The 15,142-nt window shown below is 32.8% G+C and overlaps 1 protein-coding gene across 6 annotated transcripts in view; it reads right to left on the reverse strand.

Annotated features, from left to right (window-relative positions):
- Nucleotides 1-15,142, reverse strand: part of LOC118199880 (extracellular matrix organizing protein FRAS1-like) — a 284,180-nt gene that overhangs the window by 180,922 nt on the left and 88,116 nt on the right. For all 6 annotated transcript variants that reach the window (XR_015042588.1, XR_015042590.1, XM_085821910.1 and 3 more), the window contains exon 22: nucleotides 5,119-5,388. Coding sequence is in view for 4 of the 6 variants with exons in the window: in XM_085821910.1 (XP_085678036.1) it covers nucleotides 5,119-5,388 (270 nt within the window). In the remaining 2 variants the exon portion in view is untranslated. The remainder of the gene's footprint in view (nucleotides 1-5,118; nucleotides 5,389-15,142) is intronic.

A 15,142-nucleotide genomic window follows, 5' to 3' on the forward strand; every position in this document is an offset into this window, starting at 1 on the left:
CATGCAGCCAGCTCATTTGCTGGATCAAACTATCAGCGTTCAGCGATTTTATCTCTCAGTCACTCTTGCTGCCAATTTCTGAAGAGAAACATTAACGGAATCTAGTTCGCTTTTTCATAAGTCATTAGGGAGGCGCGAATAAATCTCTCTTCCTTCCTTCTTGGTCTTGTAAGTCATTATGTGAATTTGCAGTTATAACTTTTAAATCTGAAAAACGCTCGTCTGCGATGTTATCATCATGCGATGATTTAAGCTGCTTAATTTTTTACTATAATATTTTCGACGACTATGTTTTTAAACTGCAAAGATTTTGAACCGCATGATTTTCGACAATGATATTTTGCACCACGATGTTTTAGAACTGCGATGTTTTCTTCTTGTTTTCTTAGCTTCCATGATGTTTTGTCCGACGACATTTTCGCTTTGCGCTGTCTTCTCCTCGACGTTTTTCGTCCGCCACGTTTGGCCGCTATGTTTTCGGTGGATACCTGTTCAAAGGTAGGAAGACAGACGTCCGTAATTGGAACATACAAGCTGCTTAAGTAAGCTGCGGAATAAGCTTAGGCTTAGGTGGAGCAGTTGATTTTATACAGCATAATATAGAAAAAGACGATTTGAAGTTTATTTTCTGCGTAATTTTAAATCTATGGAATATCTTAATGGAAATAATATTCCAATTGAGAATTCAAGGCTTGTGAACAAAGGCATTGATTCAAAAATACAGTTGTAGCCAAATTCTAAATCAATAAAAAATCCTTGTCTATTTTCAAATTATGAGTAATACTCAACAATATCGCTATGTTTTTTAAATATTCATAGTCTCTCAAGTAACATTTTTATCAAATAAGTCAGTCACTGTCCTCCTTTCGCAAGGGCAATATTTAGCAGTGAATCTAAAAAAAGGGACTAATCAAACATGTTTTGCTATTTCTAATAAATAATGTAAAAATAATAAGTTTTTTTTATGTCAGCAATTAAAATACATTTCAGTTAAATACAAGAAAAAATTAATAGAATTACTATAATCAGAGCTACTGTACAGAAAAACAGGGGAAAAACGGAAATGCATTTTTCTCCTTGCAGTTTCGTTCCGAGAGAACTAACATTTGCAAAGAGTTTTGTTCAAAATTACCGATTTTCGTTTCTCCATGCTGCTTGAATCCAGCTTTGATAAGGGTGGAAGGAAAAAAAAATCGAGTTCCCCCTCCCCCAGAAAAACCTTCTTGAACATAAAATCTGTACTATTAAAATACGACAAGCACATGTATGAAAAACGTGACGAGTTCAATTTTAATATAAGACAAATATCTGCCTTATATATGTGGAGACTGATTCTTCAACCACTACAACTCAGCAACATGGACCTTGTAAGAGATAGACTAACCCAGAACCGCAAGAAGGAGTAGGGACGATCTGGTTTACTTTAACACTGAAACCTATGGCGTTTGTATCACATAATTGTTTTGAATTATTAAATGTGATACGTTGTATAGTGATGAGATTATGAAAGTCACAGGTTTTTCAACTAAAATTTAATATATCTCATCAAAGCACTTTTTACTGCATTTTGCGCATTTTTTCACACGTAATTCTTATGCAAACATCTTTACATTGGTAAAATGGTAAAAACTCTAAACACAAAAATTTATGAACTTATTTTTGCGTACAAATAAAGTAAAATTAAATAAGATTGACTGTACATGACGCTTTGAAACAAATAAAGTAAAATTAAACCATTAACAATTAAAATTATAATAAGATTACAAAATGATAATTTATTTGATTATATAATCATTAATTATTAACATTACAATATTATTATTTGTTTTAATAATTTATAAAATTCGGAGCATAAACTTTTCTGAGTGTAATTGGGGGGGGGGGAGATAAAATGAAATAAAGTCTGGAAGCACTCAGATTTTATATTATGCCCAAAGATACCTTTTTTTAAACGTCTTGTGTGTTACCTTTATTTATTGAATATCATGTTCTTCTTCCGTAAACCACATAAAATTATATTCAATAGCAATATCACAAAATATTTGAAAACAGCATATCTTTAGAATTTCCGCGCTGGATATAAAAATGTTATTTTCCGTACAGTGTTGCCATTGCTCGCTTTGAACTCGTTGAGTTTGTTAATCAAAAATTCGTTAAGTTTTACAAAATATGAAATGGATTAAAACAAATTCGAAATTCGGTTGTCCAGATGCCCATGTTCGGGTGGAGGTTTACGTTATTCAAAATTAGACACCATCGTTTTTTCACAGTGCGGGAAACATACATGTATTCACGCTGATTATTCATTATTTAATTTCTTTAAATATAATACAGGGCGATAATATTTGGTAGCAAGAATTTGCCAGCTGAAACGGACATTTACAGTAAAACAGCGCAAAATGCCGTTTCGAAACTAATACCCTTTCTAGGCTACCGCTCCTTTGAGCAAATAAATTAAATTCACAGTAAATAAAAAAAATCTTATGCAGAACTAGAAATAAATTTAAAAAATAATTACTATAAAATAATAGCACAATTAATTATTAAAGTTAACATTAGAATAAATATATAAAAATTATTAAGGTGTCGAAAGTGTTTATCACTATGGTGTATTATGAAATATAATTGAAAAAAATTCCTTTATTGAAATTATGCTAAAATATTCAGCTACTAGCAGCTTTTCTGCCATCCTTCGTCTGGCTTTTAATTGTACCGGAAAAATGGCTGAAGGGAACACCAAACGTTAAATTTAAAAACTGCGTAGAATTTTACTCTGCAGAACAACTTTATAAAAAAAGTTATTATATATAACAAAATTACATGAAATAAGCAATATCCCTTAATACAAATATTAATTATCCTAATAAATAAATTAATCATCTTCTCTTTGCAAAATCTTAAGAACTCAACTGGTATAAAGGAGGTTAAGAACTTTGTTTCCTAAAAAAAAAATCACTCAAAACTTTTCAATATCTTAAAGACAATAAATAACATAAAAGAATACAAAAAACAAAAAATTCTGAAAAGCAAAGTATAATTAATGATATTTTATCTTATATTTTCAAGAGAAAAAAATTACAATGAAATTAGCTATATCCCTTAATACAAATATTAATTATCCTAATAAAAAAATTAACCAACTTTCCGTTGAAAAAAAAAATCATGCAAAACTTTTCAATATCTTACAAACAGTGAAATAAGCAAAAAATAACATGAAAGCAAAAAACATAAAATTCCGCGCAGAATTTTACTCTGCAGAACAAACAACTTTATAAAAATAATCAATAAAAATGTATTATATATATATATATATAAAGGACAATGAAATATGTCAATCTCTTAAAAACAGTGACATAAGAGATAGGATGAAAAAGTTTTGCCAAATCCCTATTTCTAAAAGAATGAAACTATTCAAAATGATGCAATTTGATCAAAAATCTATCAACAACAATAAGACAGGAAAATTGTTGCCAAAATCACATAATAAAAATTCGAATTCGAATTTCGAAAAAAATCGCTTCGAGGTGCACTGGCTCTTGTCTAGATGCACCTATGTACCAAATTTCGTAGCCGTAGGTCTAGCGCAGCGCGAACGAAAGACACACAGACAGACTCTTTCTTTTATTACATGGGCTCACCAGCGGCCGAGCGGTAAAGACGCTAAACACTGGTAGTTCGGTCCGAGGTTTGAATCCCGCGAACGGGCTGGCTGCATGGGCGTTTTCGTGGTTTTCCCCATGTGCAACGTGTATACGAGCCAGTTTCCCCTAGAAAGTCCTCCACGAAGGCATCCCTCCCTTTAGGCAGATAGCCCTCGTGTGCTTTGCCGTAATTGAATAATCCAATCCAATCTCTTATTATATGCAGAGATAATTTTAAAAAAGCAGAACAATTTAGAATTTTAAACAAACCTTTCAAAATTCGTTTTTAGGTACTTCAGTATTTTTTACTTATTTACACCAGTAAAAAGCATACAAATTGTAAGTGAAAATTGCTTGTTTGAAATTTTCTATTAGTTCATATTTAAAATATTATTTTCTGAAAGAAGTAGTTACAAATTTTCTTACTGCATAGAAAAAGCTTAAAAAAATACCCAGTCCTGAAAGCATGCAACAGCTTTATAATTATTTGGAACGTTAATTATGCTTGATAAATATCGTAAATTTTTAAAAATCAGTCTCAGTTTCAAAAGTAAAAATATCTAAAAATTTTAATTTGTGAAATGAGGTGCTACAACCATGTGTCTTGACAATTATACGCGCTGCATTAGCAAACTAGAGTAAGTTTCTGAAAGTCTTCCTTATTCCCCTAGATGTGGTCAAGGTGACAGCCAGGAATGCGTTAGAAGAGGGAGAAAAATCCATTTAGGTTGGTCTATTTCTAATAAGGTCCATGCTCAGCAAGCCATGACGTAGCGTAGCTTGTAGAGCAGCAGACGACTAAAGGACTTGGTGGGAAACAGACGGTTTCCTTGGAGGCTCAAGTTCCTTGTGGTACAAGCGGACGATGCTTGTCTATAGCTAGCCATAAAAGGGCAGACGGGCCCTTGAATGTATTTATTGAGGACTGTGTGTTAGTCATGAATCCTGTAGAACTGTTGGAATTCATCATGAGATCGCCATCTGAATTATTAACTCTTATTTTTTATCTTTTATTTCATTTATTTAATATTAGTAAAAATAAAGCAGTAATTATGCTTAAGTCGTGCTCTACCGTGTTCTTTTGAAAGTAAATCCTACATATATGAATTTATTTTAAAGACCTTCCGTGCGTTTAGAAATAATCTTATTAGAACCTCGGTATTCGAAAAAATAAAATGTTCTAGGCTCTTATAACTCTTTCATTAACTGATATATAAAATAGCCAGCAGACATAGCCCCATCTCCCGAAAAGGGATCTGAGTATCAACAAATCCACTTGGAAAACTTTTGAACTTTGTACCATCAAAATTAAAAACTAGTATTAATTTTTATCATCTTCTTCAAGCAGAATTAAGTTTTAATCAGTAATTTAGAGTTACTGCAAAAGTACATTTTATACTTTTATATTTTTATTATTTAATATCAATTTAACGAGAAAATAGTATAACTGGGAGCTTTTGCTCCCAGGTGCACTTACCATCAACTGGCACTCCTTGTATATGTTTCAAAAAGATCCATCCATCTTGTAGTTGGCTGGAAGTAAAGGTATCATTGAGTAGCAAATTTTCTTCAGTTTTGTCAGACATTCTAAAAATCTTTATATTTGCTGGCAAGCTATTGATAACAATGAACACCTTATCAGAATCAGTATCTGATATGTTAAGAATGGAAGTACTGAGTAGAATTATGCTTCTGACTTCAAGTCTCAAAGCTCCGTCTGTGGTTAGTATAGGAGCCTCGGTGTTTTCTGAAACATATTCACAAAGATTCATAAAGTATTTGATCTATATTTATTGATGGATATCTGTTTCAATAATTTCTGTAATTTGAAAAAATAAATTTCAAGAAGAATGCGTTAATGTGTTAAACAATAGCTGAAGTCCGTGTTCTTTGCCACAAAGAACTCTTAATGTCTGAAATATAATTATCATATTAAGAAATAATTTTATAATGTATGTCATTTTAATTAAAGTTAACATCATTGCCTAAAATGCAATTAGAATAGCCATGGACTAAATAAAATTAGTCGGCACGAAGCGTAAACGGGCATTTTAATAGTTAATGACGTGTGTCATTGTCAAGAAATCTAGAAACCCTTATTAAATACAAAGCCTTTTAATTTTTTAAAAAATATATACACGAAAATCTAAAAACCTATCGAAATTATCAGATTCACGCTACAAACTTTATAGAACATATTGCGAGGTGCAAAATTACACTAAAACAAATGGTTACACTTTTAAAAGTAAACCTAGAGAATATTATGCTCTGGATCAAGGCATTCCCCCTATTAAAAGAACACTGTAAAGTCAATCATAAGTAGAGGACGTGTTTTGCTAAATTGTTGATAATCTGGGTGATCTTGCCATCACAGATCATTATTATAAATTTGTAAATTCGCAGTACGTCTCTGTGTTGTTACTATGGGTTTTAAGGCATATTCTCCGATAAGAGGTCATATGAAAAGATAATGGTTTGGACAGTATTAAAGACGTCTTCATTGAAATACTCAAAAAAGGAACAGTGTCCTGTAACAAATTGTTTAGAGAAATTATTATTATTAAGGAAAGTTATTAATCAAGGAAATTTAGGAAAGTGATGTTAAGTTTGTCGTAGACTTGCGTGCAGCACAAGCGACAGCCTTATGCATATTCACCCTACTATGTTTGGCCTTTTATTTGTGCCTTCGTTTCATTTGTTTCTTCACGTATGAGTATGGCCAAAGTGCTGTTTATGTATAATGAATACTTCCTGAAGTTTCTTCCTTGGCTAGTCTGACCGCAGTTTCGCTGCCATTGATCCTTGCTGCGCATTTTCCCAAAAGATAGAGGCGTTATGATACTGATGTCTCCGAAAATCTTTCTGGATATGCAATACGATTGGGAATGTGTAATGATGGTTCGGAACGGGCACACACAAGTAGCGATATGCTCTCACTGCGAGTGGGGATGTCGTGTAGATTTTGCTAAGCAATGCACTGGATGACCCTGCAAATAGTTACTCCTTCCGCTTGAAACACGGTGTTGTTTTCACCAGTCACTGCTTCCATTGTGTAAAGTTTCTGCTCCATGCTCAACATATTCTCTGTTATCTACGAGAATGTTCATAAGTTGCAAACTGGATTTACTTGCCAGCTACAAGATAACTTGTTACTGATTGCCTCGTTTAAGTCAACCAGTACGAGTAATTGCCGTAGCAAATGCATGCTATGTTTAGATGTCTGACGTACAGATAGTTACAAAATAATACACTTTGCATACTGAAATTCATCATTTAGTTTTCAAAACGTAACTACAATAATTAAATGTTTAAAACACAAAACCATTTTTTTGGGTTTATTCTTATGGGAAATGTTATAAACGGACTGATCAAATTCTGGTTCAGTGACACGTGTAAGACTAATGGAAAAATTACGTATCGCACATGTAGGAGTTTTACGTGAATAGGCAGAACGGTGAGTATTGTTTAATTAGTTTAGTTATCTCGTAGTTGGCATAGGAAGCAAACATATTATTTCATATGCGAACTAAGAGTATACGTATACGATTTTATTTCTAAAAAATATGTTATATTTATATTTAAATAAAAAAACATCAGAAAATTATTTAAAAGCATAAAAATTCAGATAGGGTTTTGCATGTATAAACAAACGCACAGCATCGGCTTTGTCAGCGAACGTGTTAAGTAATAGAGGGCTCCTACTTTGTCTTCCATGACACAGCCATCTATACATATATAGTTCGAGCGTTATTGCTATAGATGTTACCATTGTGCAGATGTATGTTTACACTTTGTTGTTTAAGAGCTAGGTGAGTATGTAGCGTTGTTACTTGCATTTCATAGTCGTTTAGAGGATGCCATTCATCGATGGAGCTCTTGAGAATGCCAAGAAGAAGTACTCACTAGATTACTGCTTCTTACTCTATGTAAATATGCAATGACCTGCTTAGACATACTACGACATTAACCGATGCAGTACCTGTTGCACGAAATGCCCTAATGATATTTAGCGCAAATGAGCGTTTGACTGTGAGAAGATATTTTGATTTTCTTCCTTGCATTAATTGCTTGCAGACTGGAGCACCAAATGTGACCATCTTTTCGACGACAGTTACGCAGTTACGTAGTGCGTCTTTTGAATTTGCAAGCTGAGTCGCCTGTTGTCCCTTTGAGCTGTTCGGAGTACATTTTTAGCAATGTGGCTAAAACAGTGCTTAAGCTCTTTAATGTAAGGAATCCAAGTCAATCTTCGATTTCATGTGAGGCTGAGATATTTTAGTTCTTTCACAGTTATCATCCTGCTATCACTGATGGTGTTTCCTTGACTGATGTTGCTTTTGACTTTCTTTATTCGAATAATAAAAGCCTTACGTTTGCCTTTTGAGATAGTCAGTTTCAAGCCATTGCAGAGATTACGGAAGTATTGATAGGACTGAGGTACACTGCTAAAAAAAAAAAAAATGGGACAGTGCTATATCTCCCGTTCTACTGGGCGATTGACAAAATTCAAACTACGTTTTTCATGTCTCGAAAGCGCGACTTAGGATATATATTAGATTTATATATAGTACTATTCTAACATAGGTATTTTGACACAAAATCGGACTTTTTCTGAAATAACATACCAATTTTTTACATATTTCGATTCTACGAGTCAAATTATGCCAGAATACCAAGTTTTGTAAAAATCGTACGATTAGTTTTTAAAATATTAGCTCTCAAAATTTTAGCTCCTCAATGTTAATTGAATTTGGCAAATATTTATTAATATCTCTTTTTTTCTCTCACATTTCGAAATTTTGGTTCATTCCAAATAAAATTTACCCATTTTTTGCGTTTTATTTTTTAAATTTTTATTTTTAAATAATTTCTATAGATTTTTCGAAAAACATTTTGAATTATAACCTATAAAATTTTTACCATCATCTTAAAGTAGGTGTATTTTTAAGCATATCTGCAAAAAATTAGACTTTTTTACTCAAAATTTTCTAAGATATACACGAATTTACATAATTTCGCGTTTTGAAATTTGGCACCTTTTTTTTGAGCGATAATAACGCCAAATGTGGTCTATGGATTTTTGTTACACTGAATTGCCACAGCTATTTTTAACCTTAAACTTCAAGTAAAATTTTACGGAGAATTAATTATATGACATTTTTTCCCTCAATGATGCGTAATAAATATTTATTAATACTATATGAAAGGCTATTTTTTTAAATTATAGATGATATTATTCAAATTTTTAACTATTTTTTTTTAAATTTCTCTCGTATCTTTTCTTTTTTAAAAAAATTTAAAAGTAAGTTTTTGTAAGAGTAAATTTTTACCTTCGGCGTTTTATCGTCTGCTACTTTACTTCGTTTAAATCGAATTGTCTAAAACTGAGAATTTTCGTTTGATATTTATTTGAATTTTATGACATTAACTGCATAATTTATTTCTAAACAAACTGTTGCTTTTGAAGTGGCTGAAAGAGCGGCTGATACTATTATCCATATTTTTAAAGCACAATATATTTTTATAGAAACATAATATTTAGAATAATCATTTTTTATAAAAGTCAAATTATGATATAAACATACAACCCTCTAGAGACTGAATTAATGGAAGTTCAATGGTTATGTAGAAATGATCTGCAGCTACTTAATGGCTGGATAAGTCAGCAGATTCTGTGGACAAGTAAGAATAATTATATAAACGACACCAACATTCTGGATTCAATAAACAACGAGGATACGATGTTAACTAAATGAATTAAGAAGTTTTAAAACATAAAAAATCAACTCATTTTTTTCCTAAAATGTATTTTTGTGCGTAGCGTATTTTCATTATATCCTTAAAATTCTAATTTAGAATGTAATTGTCAAGAACTGAATCCTAATCATCAGTAATATAATAAGTAATTATTGCTGTTATTAATAAATCCTTCTTATAAAGTAATTGCAAATATTTCAAAAACCTTTCTGTCTGAATGCAAACATTTTTCTATGCAAATATTTTAAATTTCATATTAATCAAGATTGCACACGATATTATTTATTTGCACTTCAATCCTTAACGTCAGTTCTAGTAAAAGTTACAAATCAATTATATTTAATTAAGGATTGGATTGGATTATTTAATTATGGCAAAGCACACGAGGGCTATCTGCCTAAAGGGAGGGATGCCTTCGTGGAGGACTTTCTAAGGGAAACTGGCTCGTATACACGTTACACATGGGGAAAACCACGAAACCGCCCATGCGGCCAGCACGTTCGCGGGATTCGAAACTCGAACCGAACTACCAGTGTTCAGCGTCTTTACCGCTCGGCTGTTGGTGGGCTATTTAATTAAGGAATGACCATCTAAGTTAAGAAACAGCGTACCGTAAAAGCATTTCAATTATTGGTTCCGTATCTTTCATGTTACTCCCGATTGGCTAGCTACAGGATTTTTAATGAGTATTCGGATTTTACTAGTAACTGCACTTGGAAATCGCGCTTAAACTAGGTTAGTTGGTTATTCGAACATAGAAAGAACATGGGAGCTATTTGATTAAGATGCTTTCATAGAGAACCTTTGTAAAGAGAACCTAGAAAACTACGAAAACCAACCATGCAGCCTGGGTTAGACTTCGCAACAAACAATTAGTATTTAACAATCTTTAAATGCTAGGCAACTGGTGAGGCTCCAATTAAATCTCCAATTTAATATTTTATTTGTAAATATTTAAAATATTGTTGTATTCTTTGACACAAAAAGCAGAATTTAAGTTTTGTTAACTCGTTAGTAAAATACCAAGCCGTAGTGCAAGTGAATATTCAATTTTTTTGGCAATAATTGTATTCACTTAATATTCTTGGAATATGAGCTAAAGAAGGAACGTTCTCGGAAGATTAAAGAAGTGTTTAAATCCAGTGATATGAGGTTTGTCTTACAAGCTCAGGATCAAAACGATTCTGCAATTGCCCGAGTAGTTGACTTGTAAATGGATGTGAATTAAGCAGATGACTTTTAATCTTACGTTATTCAGCCAGAAAACGTATTCCAAATGTTTTGTATTGCATGACAATGCATCTTTTCATTACTGAGCCCACCAGCGGCCGAGCGGTAAAATCGCTGAACACTGGTAGTTCGGTCCGAGGTTCGAATCCCGCGAACGGGCTGGCTGCATGGGCGTTTTCGTGGTTTTCCCCATGTGTAACGTGTATACGAGCCAGTTTCCCTTAGAAAGTCCTCCACGAAAGGCATCCCTCCCCTTAGGCAGATAGCCCTAGAGTGCTTTGCCGTATTCTCAATACACACACTTTTCATTACTGAATAACCAGTCGGAGAACCGCTTGTGTTCGGAAAATAAGTATGTATATTCAATCGTCCTGCATGTTCTTCAAATTTGTCTTCTTGTGATTTTTTTTCTTTCTCAAAAACTAAAGTTGCCCCTCAAAGGAAAGTTTTTTGAAATTGAAGAGACAAAATTAATATGACATCTACTTTTAGAGGCATGTGAAAAACAGATCTCTACAAACCTTCTCTTCCATTACATGTTGTGCAGTCAGACAAAAAGTTACATCAGCGTAAATTCTATAATCTATTTTTATTCCACTCTGATTACTTTATTAACATACAGTGAATATATACTAAATCTTTAACTTTAGCTTAAGTAATTCGGAATTTTTGACGGAATTGTTGTCGGAACTAGGACTTAGAAGATAAGTCAAATTAAATATTTCGATAACCCAGTAAATTCAAGTTCGAAATTTTAATAATTAATTTTCGGAGGGAGGGGAAATGTTTTCAGTTTTGGTCCATTATACTAAGTATATTTGCTTCGATTTTTTATTTTTCCATAAAAGCGAAAATTTTACGCATGGTATACATATAACGCATAGCTTCAAATTAAAATTTAATAATATACAGAGTGGTTATAATTAAAGTTCCACATTGAAACGGTCATAAAAGGAAAACTACTGGATCAAATGTTATCAAACTTGGAAATCGTGTAAAGGAGGTCATGGGAATTTATTTTCAGCGAAAAAAAGGAAGTTCGAAACCTCACCACCAGGGAGGGAAATGGCGCTGTATGCAATATTGTTAAACGAAATATAGGTCGGTATCTAACTTAACCTTTTGTTAAACGGGTTTAATATGTTGTATACCCTTAAGAAACTTTGAAGTAGGCAAATTATTATTTAAAGACGTTAAATTCGATAAATGTCGAGTGCGCCATCCCTGTAAGTGAGAATTTCGTCCGTGAAAACCACGAATTAGCGATTAGAAAATGTGAGATCGCAAATCACTCTCACAAGTGCGTACAATCTGGAAATCGTTTTCTTACAGATCGCTAATTTGTAATTTTTTAAGCCTGAATTCGGCACTAAAACATGAAGATACTGATTCAAAACGCTTTTAATCGATTTGGGCCAAAGAAATCTCTCATGTTATCTATCTAGTTCCGTTGCATTCTCCTACTACATTCGATTGCATAACAGTCATTTCACACCGTTTACTCTTGAATGACAGCTAGTTTTATAACTGAACCATTTTTTTCTGAAGAGCAGTCGACAGCTGGACCACTGCGATTGCAGTTCCTTAGAGCCAATATTAAAATGTTTCGTGATACATGAACTGCAGTAACGTGGCATTTTAGATACTACGATTTTTATGCAGGGCTGGGCACCACCTCAAGAGTGTCGCATAGTTACTTAGGCAACATTTCACAAATGAACGTCTTATAGGCCAACACTTCCCCTCTTCCCACCAGACCTCAACCTCTGTGACTTTTGTCTATGAGGTTATCTCAAAAGCACTGTTTATGGTGATAATCTAAACAATTTGGCAGAAATGAAAAATGTGATACACTGATAACATTCCTCCTGATATGCTATGTGTAACGTGTATACGAGCCAGTTTCCCTTAAAAAGTCCTCCCTTAAGGCAGATAGCCCTCGAGTGCTTTGCCGTAATCTAATAAACCAAACCAAAACCAAACCTGATAAGCTAAGAGCTGCTGTTGAGAATGCAGTAACATGATTTAACTTGCTTTCGGAAAATGCTGGACGCTACATTGAACATGCTTTGTAACACGTTTCGGAAAATATTAAACACATTTTAAACAGATGTTTTCGTGTCTTATTTCATTTAACAATATTGTATACAACGCCATTTTTCCCCTGATGGTGAGTTTTTGAACTCTTCTTTTTCCGCCGAAAATAAATTCTCATAACCTCCTTTACACGATTCCCAAGTTTGATAACATTTGGTCCGGTAGTTTTCCTTTTATGACCATTTCAAAGTGGAACTTTAATAATAACCACCATGTAAAATAAGCTTTAAATGTCTGACAGTTTGGTTCAAGTCCCAACTTTAAAAAATATATATATAAATATAAATTTTTATATTAATTCTCTTAGAAAGCATGTTTTAAGAAGCTAATTTTTTCTCTCGCGTTATAGATTGTATAAAAAAACATGATCTTTAATATGATTTAGATTGTTTCAGCCGATATAAGAATCGGGTTACTCTGTGGTACAGAATAAACCCTGCTGGACTGTTTTATTTCTTTGTCATTTAGCAAAAATCTTTTAATTAAATTATTTATCCTTTGGACTTCGCTTTAAACTTTATTTATAGCTAAAATGACTAAATGAAAAGCTGTCTTTAGCTGAAACGCAATTCATATAATTGATATTTTAAAAAAATGACAAGAATGCAAAATGTATGGAAGTCTAGCAGTCGAAATATCTTAATTTTCTTGTGTGAGCACTGAAAATAACTGTGGAAGGAAAGAAGAAAATTAGGGAGAAAAGTAAGCAAAAATTTGCAGGGAAATTTGGCTGTCAGACGTACCAAGATGTTCAAAAAGTTGGACGCTTTCGAATATACTTTCAGGATACTTCAAAGAATTTAGGTGTTCAAAGAGAAAACACTTGGACGAGTACACCAGCAAATACCATCAATTGAGTTTGTGTTAACAGAAAAGACAAAACGATATCATTGCAGATTAAAGTGAGGAGCGACTGGTTTTAAACTATATGGTTGTGTAAATTACGTTATAGAACATCATATCGTATCACAAATGGTGAATCCCATGATTTCCTCAGTCGAATTATTTGAAGATTCAGGAGTTTATCCAGTGATGTATGTGGATGTCACTTAAAGATGTTTTTTTCCCTTCCTGATGAACTAGCGGCCGAGCGGTAAAGTCACTGAACACTGGTAGTTCGGTCCGAGGTTCGAATCCCGCGAACGGGCTGGCTGCATGGACGTTTTCGTGGTTTTCCTCATGTGTAACGTGTATGCGAGCCAGTTTCCCTTAAGTCCTCTAGGAAGGCATCCCTCCCCTTAGGCAGATAACCGTAGTGTGCTTTGTCATAATAAAATAAACCAAAACCTTTTGATGAAACCAGTCTTTCCTTTCATCTCATAGCTTCAAAATGTTTAGCCTCTAAAGACTGATAAAGGCTCTGACGAAATACTTCGTGAAGAACTTTCTAAGGGAAACCAGCTGTCATACGCGGTACACATGAGAAAATCCACGAAAACGCCCATGCAACCAGCCCGTTTACCGGGGTTCGAACCCCGGAGTGAACTACCAGTGTTCAGCAACTTTACCGCTCGGCCGTTTTTGGGCCTTTATTAAATGGAAGGCGATAACTTTATTTAAAATGATTGTCAGAAATACCAAAATGTTTCGAAAAGTTTGATACTTTTCAATATACTTTTAGAATGCTTAAAGAAACAGAGAAGAAAAATAAATTTTTTCGTAAAATTTAGTATTCGTATTTTTTTAAATTTAAAACTTTTCAATCTTATGATATTTGATTCTTGCGATTTCAAAAATAAAATATTTGACTAAAATATGAATAACATTTTAAGAAACCAAATGTAGGATAAAATTGTGTAAAGCAATGGGCACAATGATAAAACTGTTTAAAGCAGTGTATGCAAGTCATCCTAAGTTAAAATATCGGTTATACATCTCTCGTATTTATATATATTTTTTCTGAACGGAACATTGAAAGGCGTGTAAAACTGTGCTTTACTGTATTTTCTCTTTTAATATAGTATGCAGTTTTCAAACGCATCGTAGTCTGGGTTACAAAGTATTCTTCCGAAAAAAACGCAGTTCAAATAAATAAAATCAAATTCTGGAAAATTGATTTTAATAAATATATTTAAAATGCTCAGTTCGAAGGAATAAATAGAAAATTTTAAAACAATTATCTGAAGAGACAATGCAACACAAACAATTAAAATAAAAGTATAAAAATTTAAAAATGACAAAAATAAACGCTGCACCTTTATTTACGCAGTTCGAATAGGTAAATAGAAATTTTTAAAACAGTTATTCGAAAAAAAAAAAAAAAAAAAAAAAGTGCAACTTAAACAATTAAAATGAAATTCGAAAAGAAAAAATTACTTAAAATAATAAGTTATAATGAAAAATATAATATAAAGAATATTATTTGGAAAAAAGGAACGATGGTGACTTTTTTTCCTAAGGAAACTAGGTTGTCATAT

Source organism: Stegodyphus dumicola, chromosome 8 (assembly GCF_044657685.1).
Source record: "Stegodyphus dumicola isolate Sdum_Otavi_A_Nest chromosome 8, ASM4465768v1".
NCBI lineage: Eukaryota > Metazoa > Arthropoda > Arachnida > Araneae > Eresidae > Stegodyphus > Stegodyphus dumicola.